Raw genomic sequence first — 26,877 nt, forward strand, 5'->3', positions numbered from 1 at the left:
CATCAACATTAAGAAATGGCTTCCAGCCAAGAATTGCACTTTGGTAGAAACCATACCATAGTTCTAAACCATCTCCAAGATCAACAATTTGTTCTTGCTGAGGTGGAGTAAAAAATGAACGCCCAACAGCAACAAATCTACAAGAAAATTTTTTTTTTATTTTACATACAATAAAGCATCAAATATTTATTAGTTAATATTTCAACTGACATTATCAGGAAATAATTATCCAAAATAGATAATGTTTGTATGTAGCATGAATGCAGGTGACCTTCTGCCAAAAATACAGTCAGTTGGTTTCTCTATTTTGTCTTAATCTCAGCCAATTCCCTAGACTATAAATATGCTATAACATCTTCCTCAAAACTATAAAAATATTACAAAAATTTTTAAAAATTGATTTATACTTTTTAGTCATATTTTAATCAAATTATTATCATATATTTTGCATGAGTTTAATTAGTAGGTTAATTTTGATTTCAAAAGATAACATCATTACTGAAATTTATAATCTACATATATAAAAATGAATGTTTGTCTGTCTGTCTGTATGTCTCTTATGCCTTCCTAAACCATTCATCCGATAGCAATGAAACTTTGGGGAATGGTTGGACGCATGCCAGGGAAAGTTTCTGAATATGTTTGGACCCGCTAAGTGGCACTGGCGTCGAGATATTTAGAAAAATTGTACTTATAGTCCGATTTGCCTCATATTCACAATACGTGTTACTTACACGGAAAGAATTATTTCTGCAAAAAATGAAACCGCTAGATGGCACTGGGGTTGAGATATTTAGAAAAATTATATTAATTGACCGATTTGGTTCATATTCAGAATATGAACATTAGTTATGTAAAATAAAAATTTTTGCAAGAATTATACCCGCTAGCTGGGGCCGGTGTCTAAATATTTACGAAACAAACAAATATACAAACAGACTTTTTTATTATATATATATATATATGTACAAAAGACATGTTTGTATGTGTGTTCGCTAAAGACCAAAAAACTAATGGACCGATTTACGTTCGGGCAAAAGGTAAAACAGTGACAAGGGGAAAGGTGGAAAGAGAAAAGGGAAAGGGTAAACAGGAAACTGGGAGAGGGTTGAGGGAGAAGGGTGAAAGAGAGAAGTTGGAAAGAGGAAGGAAAATAAGCAAAAGGTAAAATTTGTGAAGTTTCATAATATTCAGTTTTTTAATTTTTTTTATCAAATTTTCAATTGTGTTCATTTAAACTCTCTCACTCCTTTATATATATACTCAAATCTGGCAATAGCGAAGCATTGCCGGATCTGCTAGTATATCTATAAAATATCAAACAGATTTGCAATCAAGCATTTACTACATAAAATAACAAAATAGTGAAGTTTATATTTCATTTACTTTATTATCACAAATTTCATCAATGATGTGAAATTTCACCAATATGCAATGTCAGGAAGTATGTTATATTAAGGATGCAAGATTTAAGGAGAAACATGAAAGAAAAACATTGTGAGTTAGAAAAGCAAGTAAAAATAGAAAGTTCTATCAAATACCAAACGTGAAGAAAAGTACAAATAAGTAATACCAAGCTTTTTTGAAGCTAGAAACACATCTTATTTGCTGATGTCAAAAAAGGAACTACATTAAATCCACAGCATTACTTAATTGGCTACATACTAGCATACTGCTACAGTAATGCTTACCCTTAGGTGCAACAACCTGAGTGCTGCTTATAAAGTTTAGTCAGGAAATACTCATAAATTTCTAATCGGAAACCAGCGATTTCAATTTAATCTGCTGTTGCATGGCTGCCTAGCAGGTGGATTTCTACATTAATGGTATTAAAAAAGCTACTGACAATAACAGATTAAATTTAGCTACAGTAGAAAAAAGATTTACCTATTGTATTACATAACAAATATTTTGATTAGTTTATAGCTAAATGCTCTTTACTTAATGGATGACCCTTACATGTTTTTTAACTTTTTTTCTCTCTTCAGTATTTTACATCAGCAAATGATGAGATAAAATCTACTACCTGAAAATTTTACTTTTTCTAAGTACAAATTAAATGTGTTTAGGGTTCAAGCATATTAAATTATACTTTAAAATACAAAACATTGTATAGACTGAATAAATGAGATACCGTGTTAATGAATGACTGCTACAGTTTTATCCTTAAAAAAAATATTTAAAATATTAAGATCATTTTTAAAATTCCAAAAATGTTCATATTACCAATATCTAATTTATTTCAGATAAGAAATATGAAGATTGAATCCGATTATAAGGATTTGGTGCTGGGCATCCATTTTTAATAAAGGGTATGGTAGAATTGACTGGACGATTTAAAACTGGTGTTGAATTATATGCCAGTGAACAGCACAGTATTTGCATTGTTGGTTTATTCAGTGACCACGCTACAGCACAGTTCAAGATGTTTTGTTAACATTCTGTATCGATACTTGAGGCAGATAGGAGTGTTAGAAGAATGTTACACATAGATTTACATTTTCACCTGTTTAAAACTCATTGGTTCAAGAATTGCTGTGCCTTGAGTGAACAGAATGTAGAGGCACACATCAGTGAATGGAATTTTGTACAAAGCTCTTAGAGATTAATAATGCATAACCGTAATTATACAATTATTCAATTTAGAAGTCTATGATTAGCCCCATTTTCATCTAAGTGGATGTACTGATAAACAGAATTTCAAATAAATAGCAAAGAAAATCTCTATTATATCAATCTCCTTTGCATAACAAGAAAATAACAATTCGGTGGTGCATAACAAGAAAATAACAATTTGGTGGAAGTTAACAGGTACAGGTTTATATGGAGTGAGTTTATTTTGGATTTTCAGAGGGTACCTTTTGCAAGGCAATGGAAGAGCAGTTGACTATACTATTTGAACATTATACAGCTATGCTGGATGATTTTTTTCTCTTCCTGATACTAAGACAGCACCCATGTTGACTTGTGCTCATTATAGTTAACAAGATGGTGTGATATCTCACATGTCATGACTCATAATATAGACTGTTTGATGATCGAACAGAATACTGTCCAGAATGTGTCGCCTATCATAATGGTGAAGGCCAAAGCCTTCGTGCTTTTCTTATTTATAACCATGCAATTACTTATGAGGATACTTAAAGCATTGAAACTGACCTCATAACATAGACGAGTTAAAAGAATCTTTCACACTAATCCAACTTATCGCATCAGAAATGCTAAGAAAGCATATGGACTCTCTCAAGCAACATAAAGACTTATTTGCTTAACAGTGGAACCCATTTTAGAAAGCTATTTTTAAAAATGTTATTTAAGTCATAAAAAATGCTCAATCAACTTAGAATACACCGATCTTACAATAAATCACTTATTTTTAACATTTTTAATAATGTAGAATCTTTTATAGTTTTAACCTGCAATGTAATATCTGTTTGTAATCTTTTATTTAAGAGGTAAGTTACTAAAATCCACAACCATATTAAGCTAATTACATATTTGAGTTACAAGAACAGAGCACTGTATGCGATGTATATAAATCTTTGCCAGGTTTTTAGGAACTAAATGATAATACGTTTTTGTACTCATAATAATATTCTTTGCAATCTCATCGGTAATTCATCAAGTGGTTTCTTAAGAATAGATAAACATAAAAATGACACGCAAAGGAAATTAACAATATAAAAATAAAGCTTACAATTACAGTTACAATATGGGCAGAATAAATAAAATTTGTCTAAGTTTTTAATTTTTGGCCATTAAATGCATACACATTAACTGTTACTAGTTCTAAAATCCTAAATTTTCAAATAAATGTGTGGAGATGCATTTATGCATTTGACCCCTGCTTCTAATTCAAAACCCGCACTTATTTTTAAGCGCGGGTTCCAATGCACCATTCTGCTTGCAATGCAAATTACTAACTGTAGTTTTCTCATCAGTGGTTTATTTGCAATAAACATTATGCACAAAAATAAATTATTTGTTTTACAACTACAATCATCAAATTCACTAACAAAATTAACTAAAGTTTGTTACTGGCACAGTACATTTTAACATTATGATTTCTTTTATATTTAAAAGAAACTAAATACTGGAAACTATTATTGTGATTGGAACCACATGCATCATAATATACTTCATTTCAAATCTTGAAAATCTTCGATTGTCATAATGTGCACTCTCTCCATATTTCTGAAGGGTATGCACCCTTGTTTAGATGAAAATTTTCATTCCGTATGAAGTGAAGCATTATTTTCTTAGTTTTATCAGATACCGATTTCAGAAGCACGACATACATCTAAAGCCTGACCAAAACTTAGGGTATCTTCATGTAACATTATTTAACATGTGAGTGGTTCTTTATTTCCTACATAATAAAATCTTCAATAAACAAATCACTAATATCTTTAACCATTTCTGCTTTTAATTTACAGATATGTAACAAACTGATCAATGGACTTTGCTGGAAGTTGGTAAGTAAAACATTAATGTCCAATACACTTTTCATGTATGTATATACATTACTTTTCTAATGTCTATTCTTTCAAGAATCATATTCCTCTGTACTAATATACAAAATTACATTTATTTGATCTATCTAAGTACAGAAAAATAAATGAAGTAGGATGAAGTTTACCTTATTCCATTATACATGCAAAAACGTTTTCACGAATTTCTCACATCATCAGTTGCATTACATTTTTTCAAATTATTCACATCAAATTATATATTATACATAAATATTACAAAATAATTTAAAAAAATTATTTTTTATAAAAGAATAAAATTTAGTTATAATTGAACATTATTCTTTTATATATTATATACTTGAAAAAAAAATCTTTTATTTAAAATTAAACATTAAAAATGAAAAATTACATAAAGATAAATATGAACAATAAATAAAGGAATAATAAATTGTTTAAATACAAAAAAATATAGTGGTCTAGTTAGCCACTGTTACATTACTAAACAGAGTTGAAATATAGTGAATTATACATTAACAATGTCTGAAGAAGTGCTGCCATCTGTTGCAGCTTTTATAATCGTGTCATCCTCATACCCTGTTTGAAGGTTGATCAAATATATATGATATAAACATCTCATAAAAAGTTTTGAAAGATCTTGTGATCTTTTCTATATAAATGTGGTCACAATCATTAATCCTTTTTTATAAATTCCACTCAAAATAAACATAGTCATCCTCAACATAGTCTAACGATGCAAAGTGATTGAAAATTGAATGCTCTTCCACCCCGTAAAAGTTCATTCCCCTAGCCATCCTACATATTCCCTTCTAAAATCGCTAACCAACACCAAAACATACCCAGAGACAAGCAAAAACAAATGTTAATAAACTACTAGTGATCTAGTGATAAATGATAAGTCTAATGATAAAACTAGTTCTAATGAACTACAGTGCATCAATCAACTAAGCTTACGAAACTACTGTTTTTATCGTTATCGTACATACAATATAATTTTTTTTATTTTTGAAATTACTATTAGTGATTTGGAAGAATAACATGGAAAAATCAATTTAAATTCCCATATGAAGAATATACAAGAATATACATTTATCTAAGAATACTACAATGATAATGGCAAAGAAGCTGTTCAAGAATACTGTTGGAAACTTCCAAACTGAACTATTCAAAACAAAACAGATTTTTAGAAATACTCATAGATAACTGAGAGAAAGAAGGTCATTATAGAAAATTTAAAACAGGAAAATAATAGTCATGAAGAGATGTACATCCAAGTCTTTGATTAAGTGTATAATGATTGATTAACTAATATGATGATGATATATGTGATTAAGTATATGACGATAACTTGATGAATATGAGCATGTGGAGAACATTACTTTGATAATGTTCTCATCTTCACCGTTTACAATATCTGTAAGAATGTGGGTGAATCATAGAATCAATTACTCCCAATGGAGTAGCATTAGCCATGCAAATACTCTTCACTGACAAACTAACACAACACTTACATGTAATGGTATTAATAATTCAAGAAACAATCATATATGAAATGATGGCAATCCTCATACAACTTTTGAATCAAATAGATTTAAATTTTGAATTTATTTATATGGAAAAACAGAAAGTATTAGTGTATTTACACAAATACAACAATGATGAAAACTTTGATTAAGAATCATGTTTGCTGTCCAAGAAATTAAACAGCCTAATTATGCTGGAGAAGGCAGTTAGTTGCATTCATAAATTGTCACCATGAAATGTACATAACACTGGAGGTGAATATCTGGACAGTGATAAAATTACATAATTTTATCTCTGTGTAAATTGAATTAATAATTCAATAATAATAATTTTATTATTAATAAAATTAAATAATGATATAATTCTGTTATAAAATTAATAAGAGAGTAGGCCTAATTTTTTCAATTTATCACCTGTAAGGAAAGATTTTCAGAATTTTATTGTTCTTAGTTTTTCAATAAAAATGATTTTAATTAATTTTATTAACTTTAATTATATCAATTTTCTCAGAGTTAAATTCTCTAACATTCTGACTCATTTGATTACTGGCAAATTAACAATGTAAATTTAGAGCAAACCTAAAACTGTATATTTTTTGACTCCAATTCTTTTTTTGCATATTTAAACAATTTTTTTGGAACTGCTGGAAATACAGTTTCACTCATTTTTTTTATTTTTTCATATAAGACTACATACAAAACAACAAATTTTTGTTCAATAATTTGGGTTGTGTTATAGAGTTTTAGCAGTATTTGCCTTAACAGCAGAAATCTGGGTGAAATATTTATGCTAGTTATAACAAAACAAAGCGTTTTTCGGACCAGATCTACGAGGGTTATTTTTTTTTCAAGGTCCGATCGGTCACAAAATTAAAACTACAGTGAAAATAACAAATTATTTATTTTTAACAAGTACTTACATAGTTACGCTATTTCTCTACATAGTCGCCACTCCGATTTAGACATTTGTCATAGAGTGGTACCAACTTTCCAATACCCTCGTCATAGAGCAGAGCCGCCTGTGCTTCAGCCATGTTTCTACACTGGTCTGCAGCTCAATGTCTGTGCCAAAATGTTGTCCTCCTAGCCAGTGTTTCATGTGAGCAAAGAGGTGAAAATCGGATGGAACCAAGTCCAGGCTGTATGGTGGGTGATCAAACACTTCCCAACGAAAACGCTGTAGGAGTTTCTTTGTTACAGCTGCAGTGTGCAGCCGAACATTGTCATGGAGAAAGACAATGCCTGATGACAACATTCTTTTCCGCTTATTCTGAATTGCTCTTCGTAGACATTGAAGAGTCACGCAGTATGAATGAGGCTGCAGTGATGGTTGTGCCACATTCCTTGAATTCCACCAAGAGAACTCCATTCCGGTCCCAGAACACAGTAGCCATACACTTTCTGTTGAAGAAGGTTTGCTTAAACTTCTTTGGTTTACTGGAAGAATGAGAATGCATCCACTGTTTGGATTGTTCTTTTGTTTCTTCAGTTTCTAAATGGAGCCATGTCTCGTCCCCTGTGACAATTTTGTTCAAAAAATCTTCTCCTTCGTTGTGGTAGCACTGGAGAAACGTTAGGGAAGCGTCCATTCTCATTGTTTTGTGATGGTCGGACAGCATCTTGGGAACCCATCTTGCACACAGTTTGCGGTACTGAAGTCTCTCACTCACAATGGTGTAAAGAGCTGACCTTGAAATTTCTGGAAACGAATCACTCAAAACAGAAATTGTGAACCTACGATTTTCTCGAATTGCCTCATCCATTCGCTCAACGAGATCATCGGTTGACACTCGCTTCCTTCCCTGACTGCCTGCATCATGAACATCTACACGTCCAGCTTTAAAGTTCCTGCACTATTGTCGCACTTTGCTGTCACTCATTGAAGTTTCACCGTCCACATTACTTATTCGTCTATGAATTTCAGCTGCATTACACCCCTCAGCCTGAAGAAATTGAATTACCACACACACTTCACACTTGGCAGGAGATGCTATTGTTGTAAATATGTTTACGTGCTAGCTACGTGTTCAGAACAAAACGAAGTGACGCAGCGTGATTGAAGGCTGTACTAGAGACACTGCGCAAAGGTTCATCCAATTTTTGCGTGGGTTTTTATTTTGCGACCAATCGGACCTTGAAAAAAAATAACCCTCATATATATATATATATATATATATATAGAAACTCTTTTCATTATTCTGATAACAGGAAACACCAATAAAGTATGGAAGAGTGTTCAGAAACTTCCTGACACACTCTGTGTGCATGGACACACTCACACAAGTGAGTGAGTGAGTGAGTGAGTGTGTGTGTGTATGTGTGTGTGTGTGTGTGTGTGTGTAAAAATATACATATATAGCAGATGGTTGAAATAATAATTACCTTTGGATGAATCAGATTTAACAGAAGAAGAACAGTTATCATGACTCAATTTACGACTAACTGCAGCCAACTGCCGGGGGTCTTTGCTGATCGGTTAATGGTGGCAATGTTGAAGAGGACAGCAGCCGGTTATTGTTCAATGAAGTCGAGGATAAAAATGATTGTGGATGATTCTGGTAGGTGTTCAATTTTTCCTTATGATTTGCTCTAAGTAAAGAAAGAAATTAATTTATGAAATCTTAATAATAGTATATTTAAAAACACTGATTCTATTTTAATATATTCTACAACACAGCAGTCAGCATGCTTCACACTCATGGATTCAATTTCTTGAATGAGTTTGGCATATTATAATTTTATTTATCTATCATCAATAAAAATATATTTAAATACACTTATAACCCAAATACATTATTTACCAATACCAATCAATTTCAATGAAAAAGGAATTCATCAATTCAATTTTTTTTTTCAATAAATTACAAAATATATTTTAATTCTTTCTATCGTTTACATTATTTAAATAGTTTTGTATTAATCTAGAAACTCCTCCCCATCAAATATTATGAGGGAATTGTGAAAATAATTAAATCATAATCACAATAACATTGAAGTAATCACCTTATAGGATAAAAAGGGTGTTATTAACACCTCCTGCTTGCATAAATAGAATAAAGAAGCTATTTACACAATTCCTTAAGTTTTTACCCTTATTCTTTTATCTTTATTTAATGCTCAAAATTTTACATGCATAAAAGTTTTATAACTCCTCCTATTGAGTATATGTATATAATAAGAATACAAAATGAATATCAGAAAGGGATGCATAATTTATTGCTCTATATTATTACTTCCAGCTTCCCTTTCTTAGGGTTATGACATATGTAAAGTAACAAGGGTTTAAAAATGGATGCAACCCAAAGATTAAGATGGTAGAAGACACATATAGGTAAATTTTATTTCTCTCAACATGTCAGTAGGTAACATTGTACTCTAGGTTAACAGCTTGGAACAATTGAAATGTCCTTCTTATGCACTAGTGCTATACCAGTATAAATCCATCTCTATTGTTTTAACTATGTCGTTTTCCAAGGAAGAACATGTGTTTATTATTGATACTTATTGTGCATATTAATCTTATAAACAAGTGAAAGATGATTTTTGGATAAAATTTCCCAATTCTTCAGTTCTTAATAAGTCAACAATATCACGTTTGATTAATAAAGTTCGTGAGACTATCAGTACATGATTGGAAAAGCACAGGTCGACCATCATTAACAGTAGAAGTTCTGGAGGATGTGAAAGAACTTTGACTCTCTCACCCAGCTCAGAAAGTTATCTTCACACGCTGGGCTTTCATTAACTACAGTTTTCAGGACTACTAAAAAATTACAATTGCATGCTTATTACATCAGTGTCATTCAAGAACTGAAAGAAATACACCACGGAAAATGTTTACAGTAATGTTTGTCATTGGTTTCGTATTTTTACTGATGACAATGGTATTGAAATTTTGGATGTTTATTTCAGCAACAAGGCGTGGTTTCACTTGGATGGCTACATTAACAGCCAAAGCTGCTGAGTATGGAGTGCTGAAAATCCTCATGTGTTTCATGAACAACCATTACAAGCACGTAAAATTGATGTTTGGTGTATGATTTCCCAGCATAATGTAATAGAGCGTTTATTTTTGACAAATCTGTAGATACTGCGATTTATCGCAACATAATCAAACAGTTTATTGCCATGTTAGACTTACATGAATTAGAATGTTGGTTCCAACAGGATAATGCAACGTGTCATACTGCTAATGAAACGTGGATATGTAACGAGAATGTTTTGGCCATTGTTTGATATCAAAAGGGTTGTGGCCTCCAAGATCCCCATATCTTACACCAGCGGCAGACTTTTACTTTGGGAGTATTTAAAAAGTCTAGTTTTTAAAAACAACCCTCATATACTTGATGAATTGAAGGCTAACACTGAAAATGAGATTTCAAACATTACTGAGCAAACATTACGAAAAGTGGCTGCAAATGTTATGAAACGTGTACAAACCTGCATCAAGATCACAGGAAATCATTTTGATAATCTATAATAAAGTTATTAAAGGTAATTTGACTATTGTTGTATACGTATTTTATTAACATTAACATTTTTATAATAAATTCATGTCATCAAACAGCAGGATTGCGTCCTTTTTTAAATACCCAATGCTTGAAGAATAAATCACAATTGCTTTCTTTGGGATGTTCAATAAACGCCCACTCCATGCGGTGAACATATTTTAAAGCATACATAAGGGGAAAAAGAAAAAAAGTATTAAACATTCAGGATAATTTTTTATTTCTTTAAAATTTAAATTCATGAGCTACTCTTTAACATAATCTCTAACTTTAGGCATTTTCCACTGTTATTTTCTATTACAACTGGCCTATTAATGAAAGTTTCTGTGATAAAAGAAATTTTATCTACATATACACACATACAAATGTTATCCTGAATTAAACTATTTTCAAATCAATTGATTTAATGAAAAAATAAAACCAAATTTAAGCCCCAATAAACAACTGCCCTGCCAAGTACCAGAAAGTGCCAAACATCATGGTGCCACAAATGCAATCAATGCAACTGATTCAAACTAATACGACACTTCCGAAGGAAAAAGATGAGAGAAAGTGGATGATCAATCTACCACAAGAGTACTGCCTGTGATCAGAGCAGTTTAAATCTTACTCAGGACCTAACCTTCTTAAGGTTAAAAAGAAGTTCTGACCTTAACTATTATTAAAGTTCAGGGTTTCTTTTTGTTTTAGATCTGGGTCTAAAATAACTTTTTTAACTTAAAAACAAAAAACTACTCTTTTTCTGTTAACGAGGTTCACACTAACAAAAGTGACTTAATACACTTCATATTAAATAGTGTTAATTATTTTTACAATATTCAAAAACAACATTTAAAGACTTATTAAATAAAGTACAAATAGGTTGTATAAATGTTACATATATAAATACATTTATATCAAAACTATACACTATATATGTCAGATATAGTGGTAAGCAAGGTAATCCACTGAAAACAAAAAAGAATTGTTCCAGCATTTGCCTACGATTTCGAGAAAATCTTAGAAAAACTTGGTCAGAGTAATATTATAAAGTACAAAATTAATGAATAAAAAAATAGAAGTGGTTTACTGTATATTAAAGTATTACCATGTGCATATAATACTATGAAATAATAGTGATGCAAGTATATGAAGGAAAAATATTTTCAGTGAAGAACATAATTTTAAAGTCATTAATTAATTGATAAATATCTGAGAACATGTTTTAATACACATTAAACAAGTTCACAGAAAGTTCAGATTTACCTAATTTAAAGTAATACTTTATTAAAAATTCAACACAGCAATGCTTTTCAGACAAAAAATTAACTTAAATTAATCTATCAGATGTTTACATCATTAGATAATTTATTAAAAACAGAAACTGAACATAATAAGATCCCTTCTCATAGGCTTAAGTATAACAATTTGTAATACAAAAATGATAGTGTAGTAAATAAAAAAATATGTAAATAAATAATCTTAATTTCAACATTGAATGATTTCAATGATTGTACATTGTGATAATTTTTTCCAGTACTGTTATATTTTAACATTAAAAACACTATTTTAAAAATAATTCAATGTTATAAACTTTAATATGACTATTAAAAAACAATTATTTAATGTAAAACCAACTTTCAGTATTACAATTTTAATGGGAGTACTGTAGTGTAATAAATATTATATTGAGACAATATGGTTTGATATTTTTGCAAGAACAATAATTTGGTCAGTTACATAAAATTATTTCAAAACACTTCAAAATAATTTAAACCATAAACAACAAAAATATCAATATTATTATTCATAGAATTAGTATTAGTAAGATGTGTCCATATGAGAGGGAAAGTGGAAAATCTTTTATCTATATTTAGTTACATCGTTACAACCTATCTGATGAATAAATTTGTGAACTGCTGACACTCAATTTCCAATCATATTCATAATTCTTATATCATGTAAGTAAATTATCTTCTGATGTAAATGCACTGGTATCTGTAAAAAGGGTAACAATGAATGGTTCTGAATGTGTAAGTATTGAGAAAAGCAAGAGGCCAAATATATTTCCTTGGATGGTCCACTATCACATTCTGAAATAAGGGCATACTATATATTTTCTACTGGTTCTATTGTCAAAAGGTGATATTTCAATTGGCTGATTACAGTTGGTTAGGTATAACTTTACCCAGCTTAAGCTGCGCCTCTGACTTTACAATTACTAAGTTTTATCATCAGCAAGAAACTAGTCCAAACACAAAGAGCTGCAAAAGGATAGTAACAGATTGTTATCTAATGATATAACTTTAATCAATACTCACAAGTTATGCATCATCATATCATCGAGAGTCATATTAGACTGGCTCTGTTGCTGAGATTGCTGTTGCTGTGAGTGCTGGGGCATGCTACTGCTACAAGTGACACCAGCAGTACTGGTTGCATTTCCTCCCCCAGTCCGCACTTGTGTTTCTCTGGCAAGTCTGCTGCTGTTACTACCTCCACTAGCTTCTCTGTAACGGTCTATACCTGTTGATATACTAGTGTCACCAGTAAAAGTTCCTGAACTATCTCTTCCTTCATTGCACTTGCTGCGTGCTGATAACAAATTCTGTCTCGAGTAACTGTAAAAATTATATTAAAAAAATAATAGAATTAAACAGTAGATCAGCCCTAAAAATGAGTTGAATTTGTATTATATTTTACAAAAACTATACATTTCTAAATTTTATAAAAATATTCAGGCTCAAATAAGACTAATGTTCAATATATATATTACATTTAATTGGTGTAATGCACATCTCCATTATTTCATTTTGACTTCAAATCAGTGTGTAATTATACAAGCCTGCGACGGTTGTGCTTTTTAGTTTTTGATAATTGATTCTTATGTATTTTTTAGCCCTGAATCTGAAAATAACCTTCATTTTTTCCATCATGTCAGGTTTGCAAATTTTAAATTTCAAAATTCACAAATATGTTGAAAAATTGTGAAACAATAAAATGTTTTTTTTTTTTTTTTTTGTAATAAATTAATATAATATATTTACTTTTTTGGCTAATACTATGCATTCTTATAGCTAAACAGTTGAGTGGTCTGAAGAGGTGGGTGGGGGGGGGGTCATTGATCCCCTAATTTCTAATGAAAATTGTCACAAAATAAGCTTAATTTCTATTATAATGCATTTTTAAATTAACTTACTTTAATTATCTAATTAATTTTTATGAGATATGTCATGTCTTTGGAAACCACTCCCCCTCTTCACCCACCATTAATGACGAAGTAAGTAAAATACTTACAATTTTATTCCATGTGTTGAAGTTTCTTTGAATGGCTTATATTCTGCTTCGTTGTTTCCCTTCTATGTTCTCTATAGAGTTCATCTCGGTGTAACATCCAGCAACAGACTGCCATGATTGTAGAAGTCCATTTTACACAGACTACTCGATGATCTTTTGCGTGATGATAGCGAAGCTGGAGAGACTGCATACCATCTGCGACTTCAGCATGAGGTTGTTCTGTTACACAGAGATGCATTATCTGTGGAGACTGCTGAGGCCACAGTGCATTGTGCTATCTGTAGTCTTGGTAGAGATAAGATGCCTGGCTTTGATGGACTGACAGCTGAGTTCCTTGTTCACTCAGTTGGCGTTAACGTGAGAATTATCACACATGTATTTAATAAATTATTGATTGGTAGGTCATCACGTCGACCCCTGATGTTGCTACCAGTTTTCAGCAAGGTCTTTGAGAAGGGGTTGTATCTTTATACAAATGAGAGGTTGGTCTCGTGTAGGTTGCTGATGGAAAACCAGTATGGGTTTCACCTCGAAAAAGGCACTGAGGATGCCATACTTCATGTGATGAGTGTGGCGTCGGCTAGTGAAGCGAAGTATGTCTTGGGGATCTTCCTAGACATTTCCAATCTGTGGTTCATTTAACAATCTGTGGTGGCCCTCTGCCATTTCCTAATTACAGAGGTGAGGATAAACTGAAAATGAACTGCAGGTATGAAAAGTTATTTTAGTCTTTGAGATGTGTTGCTCTGTGAGGGCAGCCATGAAGAAGGGAAGACACTAAGGGTTGTCCCCAAGGCAGTGTGTGTGGGTCCTCTTTAGTGGGTGGTGGATTTTGACTCTGCGACTGAGGCTGCCCAGTGGGTGTCTTGTTGTGGCCTATGTGGATGACGGGTTCCTGCTGGTCAAAAGATGCTCATGGAGGGAGGTTGAGCTCAGGGACAGTTGTGCATGCAAGGTGCTTGATCTGTGGGCTCATCAACACAAGATGACTTTTAACCTGGAGAAGACCACGATGATGCTCCTCAGAGGCCATTTGGCAAAGAGTCAGCAAGTTCGAGTATTGATGTCAGGCCATAGAATGAAGTACACTCATGTTCAGAAGTACCTCGGCATGTATTTTGATAAGAAATTTCAATTCAAGGGGCACCTTTAATATGTTGCAGAAAAGGCCTGTAGGCCTGTAGTGCTTTTTAGGATCCGACATGTGTCAATCCAGATGGGGGTCTCAATTTTATGACCCTAAGCATCCTGTTCAAGGGTGTGTCTTCACCAATGTGAAAGTTAAATAGTGTCCATGTCCATGCCCACTATTTTAAATACTGTAATCCATAAAATTACTTTTAAATAGAACACTCTGGTTCACTTGTTCAATTGGTTATTTAATATTACTTTGTTTATTTTACACATTTAGTTATATTATATTTTATATTTTATTCTTTTTACATTGTGTCATATTATATTATTAATGAGATGAGATGAATATGTATGTCTGTAGTTATGAATGTGATTTCTGAATGTGAAATGAACAATACAATATGGTAAAATTAATATACATCTTTGACAGCAGCTGTATTAAGCTACCTAGATATATCAATATCAATAAGATAGATATATCAATAAGAAAACGAGGCAAAACAAAATACATCATAAGAAATGTAATAAATAACATATGGGACCAAACAGTGTGTGTGAAGCAATTATGTTGTATGCTGCACCAGTTTGGGCAGATAGGATGAAATTCTGTAGTTACAGAGATATATTATTGATGGCCCAACAACTATTACTTTTGATGGTATCGGGTAGTTATCAGATGGTTTCATAGGAAGTGGTCTTGGTGATTGCAAGAGTGAAATCGGTTGATATTCCAGCTCTTGAAAGACAGGGACGGTATGTTGCTAGGAAGTTGGATAAATTGATTTCCGGAAAGATGCAGCATGGTTATATATGGCAGGCTAGATAGGATGAGACTACTGATGAGCGATATACGCATGACCTCTTCCAGACATTAGAAGCTTGTGGGCACCTCATGGGTTTCCCCTAACAAGTACGTAACTCAATTTCTTACAGGTCATATGTCCTTTAGGGGTAGACTGGCTGGGTTCAACCTGGTAGATTCGGGTCTGTGCCTGTAGTGTAGGGTGCAGGATGTTGCCTTCCATGTTTGTATTAGTGCGCCAAATATGATCTGGAGTGTACCGCAGTACTTTGTCGACTGGATGTCACTGGAGCAACACTTGACATTAGTCAAAACCAGAAGGATCGGGCTGAATGGTCAGTTGTTAGAGAATTTCTGCACTATTTGGCTAGGAAACAGATTGCAGAGGGAATCTAGGGTGCTGCTTAGTCTTGCTCCTGCGTCCTTTTTTTTGTTATGGATATATATATTATGAATATAATTTTCTTGTTTGAGTGTTTTTGTTTTGTTGGTGTTATATCATTTTGGTTGTTTTGCTGTTAGTTTTATTTTTTACTGGTTTGTCTCACATGTGAACTCATTTCACCTTTCGGGTGGGTGGGTGATTCAGTTCCTTTGATGACTATAGTTTAATATAGTTTTCAGTCTTGCTTGAGACTAGAGATATGTTTTGTTATTTTTAGTAATAGTTATACCAATGGGAATGTTGCTTGTGGCATTCGCATTGGTGGCATCCCGCGTCCCGGCAACTGAGAGGTATATGCCAAGAATTAAAAGATGATCTCTGGTAAGGCCCATCAGGGCTAGGAATGGAGTGGGTGGTTGGAGGGTGTCTTCCCCTAGAGAATCAAGAGTAGTCCATTTTCCTTGATACCTTCTTTCTATTTCTTTCATGTCCTGATGAAATCTCTCACCCATCTCTTTGATTATGGCATCCAGATTTTCACGAAAATAGTCCACATGTGAATTTAAAAAGTGAACCTTCAAGCTCATGGAACAGACTAAATTTTTGTATCTCTGCAGCATGTTCTCAATGACTGATTTGAAGTTCAGATCCTTCTTATTACCCAGAAACTTGATTTCTACGTCTTTAAAGGCTCTAAGGTTTATTTTTCTGCAATTTCCATTTATTTATAAAAATTACCATCTTTGAGAAGTTTTCTTATGTCAGGACCAGTAAAGACACCCTCTTTTAGTTTGGCTTGTCACAGATGGATTTAAAACATTTACCTTCTTTTGATAAGACTTTGATAGATTGCTTCATCATGCCTAACTTGATCTGCAGAGGTGGCAGGAGAACTTTATTTGGATCTATAAGAGCTTTTCAGAGCACATTTTTGTTTCCATTATAATGAAGCTCTTTTTGGCCAATCTTTCCTTATCCAATGATTTTTTCTGTCTCTGCTAACCCATTCACACAAAAAACAAGGAAACTTTGTGTATCCTTCCTGCTGTCCTAAGAGCACTGATATTATTTTGAGACTACTGCACATAATCCACTTATGATTGTCATATTTAATTTTATAGAATTCCAAATTATTATAACCCTCTTTTAAATGGATAGAATGTCCGAGGGGTATTGATGGATATGTATTCACATTGTGAAGGACAGCTTTGAGGATTCTTTTGGATGAATCTACAATCTCCAATTGGTATTCATACACAATGTTAAATTTAATCAAAAGTCCACATATATAAGTGCAGAAGACTAATTCTCCTTCTTCTGAAAAAATATGGAAGAAAATCCTTTTCTCCATTTCCTCCATACCTTAACCAGGAAAATCAGCTGCTAGCAAGTTCTTCTCTTTAAGCCTCGAACTAAGTAATTCTGAATTTTCTTTGGTCTCAAAGTTTGGATTTAAGTCTCAAACCAAATCGATTAGTTCAGACTGTGAATAATGCTTTGGTACACAGCTATCTCCAGGTTCATACTCCTTGATGTTATCTTCATTTAAATCACTTGTGGAATCATCTGTTTCAGGTACATTTTCTGGTGGAATTGGCAGCAACACATCTGGACCATGAGGAATCGGGTGTAAAGCGGATGGCATATTTGGATAGATGATTCTTTTTTATTTTTCAAACTGAAACTGTGAACACTAGTTGAACAAAAGTAACAATCATCGGTGTGATTTCATGGCTCTCACCACACCATAAAAATATGAATGCTTCTTGTTCACTTATTTTCACTTTGAAATACAAGAGGTACACTTGTCGAACGAAACTTGTTATATTTCTTTTTTGCCTTTCCACCATTAATTCACCACAATGTAAGAAAAAGAAAATCTGCAGAATTTTTACAGCTTCTTGAAAGCCATTTTGAGAACAGAAAGTTTGCTTTATGGCCTGAAAATATATATTCCACCAATAAAAAATGCATTTGATCACAGAAGACAGAAAAAACTGGATTTAAGCTTGCTGATGGTTGAAACAGCACTGATAGTAGTTGCAGGTGCATGAGTGGCACGGATAACTGCCAATAAACATCTTACATCTTGTTAAGTCTTGTCACAACCTGTCAGCCAAGCTGTCAGACTCCATGCATTTACTGACCAATGAGAGCCAACTCTCCCACTGCCTCATCATCTTCAACCCAACCTCTGCCCTCCTACTACTCAAATGTTCAGCTATAAGAATGCATAGTATAAGCCAAAAAAGTGAATATACTATATATTAATTTATTACACAAAAATAATTTTATGTCTATTTTATAGTATCACATAATCACAATTTTTCAACTTTACAAATGTTTAAATTTGTGATTTGCAAAAAATCCTGATGCGATGGAAAAAATGAATGTTATTTTCAGATTCAGTACTAAAAAATACTTAGGAATCAATTAACACAAGTTAAAAAAACATTCCACAACCCAAATTTTACAGGCTTGTGTAATTGTTGAAAAATATCTTTTGTAAGCAGGTATAGTTTCATGCATGATTTTGAAATTGCTAATGGCTACTAATAACAGTCATTTAAGAAAACAAGCAAATATATGATACTAGTCAAGAAACATAAGAAACCACAAAAAATACTAATATATCTGTTTTGATAATGGGATTATTAAATATAATTGACTGAGCAAAGCAAGAACCTACTTTAACTTGGCATTTCATGCTCCTGGTTTGTGTGTTATGAACTAACATGTTTTCCAGTTTTTCAAGGGAAAATCTCCATTGCCAAGCCCCCAATAGTTGTATTTCCAGTTCATCTTCAACAGCTACATATTGCATATTTACTATCTACATTTTACTCTATCTTTAAGCTTAAAGTCTGTCTCTATGATCATTCTACTATGGTGAGTATCATCCCTATCTCAGTAATAAGTATTTACTTAACCTTAAGTTTGTGTTTTGTTTCAAAACAAAAAAATATATATTCCACTTGCATTATTTTTTCTTTAATGTAACCAAAAATATTGGGATATAATGAAAATACAGTTTATTTGAAAAGTTGCTGGGCACTTGAATTATGGAAGTGTAATTGATGAACTTTCTTAATTATTACTTTTTATTTTTATTCCATTGTTCTACAGGAAACAGATATTACAATAACCAGAGTAGTATATAAAAGGTGTTAAACATTTCAATTTGTTTTCAAACACTTTAACCAGCTGATGCACTGGAATTCTCATATATATGCTGTTATTGCAGTTTTTCATTCATCAATCATCTGTGATTTGTTGTGATACACTGTGTGTCGAGGATACCTATGCGATTTTGGTCTAATAAAACGTTTAAACCATTGACCATAATTTAGTGTTTTGGCATGATCTGTAAGTTTCAGTTCTTGAACACAAATTACTTTGTAGGGGAAAAATTTCAGCTCTTATATGTGGTAGCAAGTCAATATCTTGCTGTTGTGCTAACTTACACGCTGACTTTTATGGACTTTCACTCACAGCATCTGAAATATAAAGCAGCTTCTGTTCATTTTGTTTAGGGGGTCTTCAATAAAGTCTGTTGCCTAAACTTTCTTGATAAAGAGTTTGAACTGCACTGCGATGAGGAACAGGAGTTTTTCAAAACTTTTCAGAAAACTTGTGCTAAATCTAAATCTCAGTATACTGGTCACCTTCACTAAAGGACATGTTCAGCAATAAAAATGTATTCCTTTACCGAAAAAACCATTATGTTTCTCACAACTATTGATGCCTATAAACGAAATGAGGCACATTCAATCACAACTCAACAACTGACATCTTGGTTTATTACTGAACATGCCTGACGAACCTGTAGGACAACCTACCTAATGCCAAAAGAAATGAATGCACCACATAATTCTAAAGCATACTGCACAGCTATTTTCTGAATGCAGTATACTTCTTCCACAGTCTTCAGTAAGTGATGTCCAATATTCCCGGAAACATTGGTTATGATCGTGTTAATATAGCAAGACAAATTTTTCACGGGATAATCTTCTACAATCAATTGTAACTGACAATTCTATTTTGTACTTTTAATTCTCACTTTAATTCAAATTGTAGAGCTCAATTTGTTACATTCTTTTCAAATGGAGTCTACTGTTCACAAAACTACCAGAGTATGTTTCAGAGGATTTTGGTTACAAATTTTCTATTTTCTACATCAAAAGTGTGGCGTGAAGTTTTGATCCTAAGTTTTAACACATTTATAAAGGTTATTCCACAAAAATATAAGTAAAAAGTAGATAATATTTATATGTACCTGTAGAAAAATTTTACCTATTTCAAATTAAAATACAGTAACTTTAGTGTTGTCGTGTTTTTCTTCAATGATAAATACTATCATTCAAATCCTACTATAAGTGGAAGTGAGTCTTATTATAGTCTGGAAGTCTTTAGGGTAACTGTAGGTATGCAAATTTTATATAGTTAAGACCAAATTTTATATAGTTAAGAAAAATGCATCCCACATCATTAAGAAAGATATTAAGGTTTTATATTATAACTAAGGATGCATTACTAAAAGTCATTAATAACTGCATTAAAGATCATTAAAGATGCAAAAATTAATTGTAATTGATGGGTGGCAGACACAATAAAACTTGATAACATTTAAACTATAGTAACATGACTAGGGCTTTTAAAAGCAGTAGAAAAGAGGTGCAATGAAGATTTTTTCTCTTATTAATAATATACTTCTTATTCCATCAAAAGATTTTATATTAAAGAAGGTTTAAGAAAATAATTATCACCTGCGAAAATTACCCCAATAATTGTTAGCACGATTTCCAGGTGGTACTTGATTGTTAAGTGTGCCAGTGGGGGAAGGTACAAATGATCCAATAGGACTAGAATGATGAAAAGGCTGGAATTCAAGTTTTAAATTGTTACTGTACAGTGGATAAAAATAATGAGGTGGCGGTGGAGGGGAAGGAGGAGGAAGCAATGAAATCAAAGCAGGCTGTGTTGCTGTTGGTGGTGATGTACTAATCAATCGGTTTCTGTGTTGAGAAGTATATCGACCAAGATTTGAGTGATAATTATTATGATGATCTCCTGCTGCAGCTGTGTCATTGTTATCTATTGAATTTGCTCCACCTCCAGAATGACGTGACTGAGTCTGACTATGCTGCTGCTGCAACTAATCAAAGAGACCAAATATATATATATATATATATATATATATATATATATATATATATATATATGTATAAAAAACACAGAAAATTACAGTAGTTTAATAAAAAGAAGGTTCATGGACTTTTTATCATCTTATAAAATAACTTTTTGTTCAAATTATTTTTTTGTAATGTTGTATACAGACTGAAGCCTGCATGAAATTCATTTTTTTAAATTTTTTTTGGTTACTGGAAACAATACAGTTTTTATTTACTGGTCTAAAAGACTGAACCTGTGTTTTTTGTTAAATTTTGAATAACCATAACATCACATGATCACATAATAATTAAGAAGAAGCGACTTAAAACTGTTCCAACTCATTTTGAATCTTTTGCATATTTACACACTAGGTCAGAAGTTTTTGCCATGTAAAAGGTGGGGTCTATTTCCACTACACATATTGGGTTACATGAGCCATACTAGATCTCACTGTGTGTTACATATTAATTATAATAATATAATATACATTTGAAATGTACACTAGTCAATTTAATTATATAAATTGTGTTAATTTTAACACATTAAATTTTAAGTACAATTTAAGTCTTCTATAGACTTAATTCCTTTATTTACAAACATATGTAAAATCTGTAGTGCTTTCATACTAAATTATCTCATTTACTGAATGCATTGTCACATACCTTCAATTTCTTCTACCATTGTGAAAGTTATTAGAACCACAGATCACCTTTCTCTGTGTAGTTAACTACTTTAAAGGGTTAAAAGGATTCATTCAAAAATTGATTTTGTTAGTTACTTTTAACTATAAACATTTTTAACTAAATGAGTTATCAGATGTACCGAAATGAAATGGTATTTAATAACATACTTCCATCATGCTTGTAGAATAATGTATGTTATAAAAAAGAAGAGTGAATTTTTCATAAACTTTCAAATGCGTAAATATTTTCTTAAAGAATAATAAAAATTCTTAAAAAGTAGTTTCAAATAAAATTATTTGTTTCCAATATAGTAAGAAAATTAACAATACATATTTTACTAAGCATGGGAAAATAATACCAAAAAAAAACAAACTTTGTGTCACTTCTTCTGAAGCAAACTAACCCTTCTAATAGTTTGAAAATACAAATGTATTACAAAAATATGTTTATGAAATTACAGTTAATTTTTCTATTGATGACAATCGCATAGGAAAAAACATAACAATGATTTGCAAAAAATTATATTTAGGTAAGGTTGACAACAGCTTAATGAAAATAATTCTACCAGACCAAGGGAAATCCATAAAGGTATGGCTCTAAATTTGCCTCTTACATTACAATAACCACTCACTTCAAAGTTGTTAAATATTGGTCATTAGAATGCATGAAAAGTATGTACATCCGTAAAGATAATGTTACTCTTATGACAAGGCTGTTACAAGGGGTAGAGTTACAAAATCAATAAAAAACTGGAATATAGGCTCCTTGGATTAAATAACAGATGTATTGAATTAGTGGAAATAATAATAAATGCAGTCAGTATGGAGTAAATACTGTCCGATTCATGAATTACTGGTTGTCTGATATACTGACTGTCATAAGAATATTATTAGAAAGAATCATCAAACAGGGTAAATAATTTTAAATATGCTCCGAAATGTGAATTATACTCAGATTCCATGATTCTCTCTGACCAAGACTTGTTACTTTCAGGAAAATGCTAGGGAAGTTGATTTCATTATCTGAATATCTAATGAACACAAAAACATTTTTAGGACTCAAATCATCCTTATACTAATAATAACTAAGAGCTTTAACACCCATTTTTCAACAGTTGGAAACACTGTTTGTTTTTTATATTCACCATCAGAGTAACTCACACTAGATGGTTCAAAACCCATGCAAACAAAAAATAAATAAATAAATCAACAAACAAGAATAAATTCAAATAAATAAAGAATAACATTTTGTAACTGAAAACCTGAACACACAGGCAAAAAAATATTACTTTTTACATATAAGTTTGTCACAATTACTGTAGGTTTTCTTCAAACAAACTGAGGTTATTTGTAAATGACTCTGGGCCCAGAAATTCCTTAACAACCTAAATTCATCAAAGTAAGATAATTGGTTAAAGATGAAGTAAAGGATATATGTTTTATATTTTTTCTTATCTTATGAAATAGGTTTTTAATATTAATTTGTCAAGATAAATTTTATCACTGTTCAAAAGTATGTGAACTGGCAACTATGTTTGAATTTGTCTTCAAATAAAACATCCAAAAATTCCTTTATGGCCAACAGAATTACTATTATTTATCCATATTTAAAGCTAGATAGTTACAATCCAATCAGTGAATAATCTTTTTACTGCTAATAAAGAATTTTTAAGTCTCTTTAAATAAATGCATGTGTTAATGAATATGTCAAACTTACAGCATGGAGAGTCTCTCTGAGAGATGTCAGTTCACACTGTTGATTCCATATCAACTGAAAGCATTGGTTTAATGATCCAAACATTAGCTGATGTTGCTGAGTACCTAGGAAATTATTTAAACCGGTTGCTGGATTACCTGAAATACAAAAAAAATGTTACTAAAATTTTAAAGAAATAAATACTGAAACTGCCAGAAACACACATACATGAAAATTTACAATGAACCCAAGAAGCTAATATGCAATGATATCCAAAGATTACCTTGAAACTGAACAATCAAGCAATATTTCATTTCTAACAATTTCTTTTTGTAAGTGAATTAAAGAGTTATTTCTAGTTTTCAGTGTATGGATAACGTTATTAAAAGTGTTCATTGTTAAGTTTTGGAGGCAGGGTGGAACTGAAGGTCATTAAAATTAGAAGATTGTATTTGAAATGCATGTAAATGCATAAAATTGTATGATTTTCATTTAAGTTGCCCAAAAAAATTCAAGTGGGAAGTGTTTTTACTAGATTATAATGCATACTAATAATTATATTGTATCTAATTTTCTATCATTCTGGTGTTAATATAAGCTATATTTTCAATGCAAAAATTGACTATTAAAAAATAAAATTAATTATTTTTTAAAAAAGAAAAAATATACTGCATATGATCATGCAGCTTAGATACACAATTGTATTGTACAAACACATACCAGGAAAAAAGAGAATCAGAATAAAATCTTACATATCAAGCTAGAAGTTGTTTGAAAAAAGAGAATCAGAATAAAATCTTACATATCAATGAATTTCATGCAGGCTTCAGTCTGTATACAACATTACAAAAAAATAATTTGAACAAAAAGTTATTTTATAAGATGATAAAAAGTCCATGAACCTTCATTACTTTCATTTTGTTCTTGTTTATTTTCATGTGGTAGTTCTTGTGTAGGACTTCATCCATGCCGTTCATTGTTTCTTCTAAATCTTTTTTACTCTCGTTAGAATTACTGTCATCAGCAAATCGTAGCATCTTTAACTTTTCACCTTGCACTATTACTCCAGATCTATATTGTTCTTTAACATCATTAACTGTTAGTTCTACGTAAAGATTAAAAAGTAACGGGGGTAGGCAACATCCTTGTCAGACTCCCTTTTTTACTACGGCTTCTTTCTCATACTCTTCGATTATTACTATTGCAGTTTGGTTCCTGTAAATGTTAGCAATTGTTTTTCTATCTCTATATTTGAACCCTAATTCTTTTAAAATTCCGAATATTTTATTCCTGTCTAGATTATCAAATGCCTTTTCAAAGTCTATAAACGCCATGTTGGTTTGCTTTTCTTTAATCTTCCTTTTACTTTAATATGAGCGCTAAAATTACTTCTCTTGTCTCTATTTTTTTCCTGAAACCAAATTGGTTTTCTCCTAATATTTCTTTCACTCTCCTTTCAATTCTTCTGTACAGATTGGTCTTCTTCTAATATTTCTTTCACTCTCCTTTCAATTCTTCTGTACAGAATTCTAGTTAAGATTTTTGATGCATGAGTAGTTAACTAATTGTTCTTTATTCTTCACATTTATCTGCCCCTGTTTTCTTTGATATCATGTCATTAAACTCTTTTTGAAGCCTAAAGGAACTTCCCCTTTTTTGTAAATTTTACACACCAGTTTGTATAATCTATTTATCATTTCCTCACCTGCACTGTGCAGTAATTCTGCAGGTATTCCATTTATGCCAGAAGCCTTTCTGTCATTCAAATCTTTTAATGCTCTATTAAATTCAGATCTCAGTATTGTATCTCCCTTTTCATCCTCTGCAACTTCCTCTTCCTCCTCTATAACACCAGTTTCTAATTCATTTCCTCTATATAAGTCTTCAATATATTCCACCCACCTATCGACCTTTTCTTTCGTATTATAAATTGGTGTACCATCTTTATTTTAAAACATTATTAGATTTTAACTTATGTACCATAAAATTCTCCTTAACTTTCCTGTATACTGCGTCTATTTTACCAATGATCATTTATCTTTCTACTTCTGGACACTTTTTTTTAATCTACTCTTCTTTCGCTAATTTGGACTTCTTGTTTATATTACTTCTTAATTGTCGAAAGTTCCTTTTACCTTCTTCATCACTAGCATTCTTATGCTTTCTACGTTCATCCATCAGTTGTAATATATCCTCTGATATCCAAGGTTTTCTACAAGTTCCATGTATATATTCTTCTATTATGATTTTAAAACTGCGTGTGGCAATTACTAAATTATACTTCGTGGAGAACTCAATATGTCGGCCCCTCTTCCATTCCTTTTTCCTAGCCTGTGTTCAACCACAATATTTCCTTTGCCTTTTCCAATGCTTGCATTCAACACATTCTACCTCATTATCATTATGGGCGGGCACTTGTTGGCATATAGACATTAAAATCATTGTTGGCTTAGATTTTGATTTTATCCTTACTATAATTATTCTATCGCTAAGATTTTTGAAATACTCTACTCTCTTTCATATCTTCTTGTTCATTACGAAACCTACTCCTGCCTGCCCTTTACTTGATGCTGGGTTAATTATTCTAAAATCAACTGACCAAAAGTCGTTTTCCTCTTCCTACCAAACCTCACTAATTCCTACACCGTCTACATTTAACCTATCCATTTTCCTCTTTAAATTTTCTAACCTACTAATCTTTTTAGACATCTAACATTCCACACTCTGACTTGTAGAATGAAAGAGCTGCTGCCTTCTATCAGGAATTACTGTTTAGTCTGGCTCTCAACAGATACCTTTCCAATAAGGTTGCACCTTCGGTCCAGCTACTTTGTATCACTGAGTACTCAAGCACCCTCACCATTGGCAAGATTTCATGATTCATAGAGGGAGATAAAAACACTTAAGACAATCATAAGGATAACAGTACTCTTATTTTAAATTTGAGTAATGATTCACTAAAACAATCAAATTTTTTAAAAAATTATCAGTAAATTATAAAAAAACAAAAATTATAACAATTTTTACCTGTGATATCTGATGTATAACCCAGTTTGTGTTATTATCCATTGAGTGATGTAAATTATGTGAATTTAAAGGACTGAATGAATCATCATGCCTGCTGCCGCTACAAACACTTCTAGTACCATCTTGTACCTTCATACAACAACAAGCAGCAGGTGTCCATAATCCACAAGGAGGAGCAGTTG

The 26,877-nt window shown here is 31.8% G+C and overlaps 1 protein-coding gene and 1 pseudogene across 1 annotated transcript; both read right to left on the minus strand.

The window, feature by feature from the left end:
- Positions 1–7,047, minus strand: part of LOC142322803 (protein argonaute-2-like) — an 82,475-nt pseudogene extending 75,428 nt beyond the window's left edge.
- On the minus strand, positions 18–26,830 carry LOC142324288 (uncharacterized). Its single transcript, XM_075365213.1, has 6 exons — positions 26,696–26,830; positions 23,690–23,826; positions 20,885–21,273; positions 12,822–13,121; positions 8,396–8,602; positions 18–137 (listed from the first exon to the last, which is right to left on the minus strand). The coding sequence occupies exons 2-5, from the start codon at positions 23,771–23,773 to the stop codon at positions 8,452–8,454; spliced, it is 924 nt and encodes a 307-aa protein (XP_075221328.1). The 5' UTR covers positions 23,774–23,826; positions 26,696–26,830; the 3' UTR covers positions 18–137; positions 8,396–8,451.
- Positions 26,831–26,877: the final 47 nt, after the last annotated feature.

This window comes from Lycorma delicatula, chromosome 4 (assembly GCF_047948215.1).
Source record: "Lycorma delicatula isolate Av1 chromosome 4, ASM4794821v1, whole genome shotgun sequence".
Lineage (NCBI taxonomy): Eukaryota > Metazoa > Arthropoda > Insecta > Hemiptera > Fulgoridae > Lycorma > Lycorma delicatula.

Coding starts and splice junctions, on each gene's coding strand:
- LOC142324288 (XM_075365213.1), bottom strand. CDS start 23,773: ATGTTTGGATCATTAAACCAATGCTTTCAGTTGATATGGAATCAACAG. Junction 21,274..23,689: donor TCAGAGAGACTCTCCATGCT/GTAAGTTTGACA, acceptor CTCTTTGATTAG/TTGCAGCAGCAGCATAGTCA. Junction 8,603..12,821: donor GATATGATGATGCATAACTT/GTGAGTATTGAT, acceptor TTCTTTACTTAG/AGCAAATCATAAGGAAAAAT.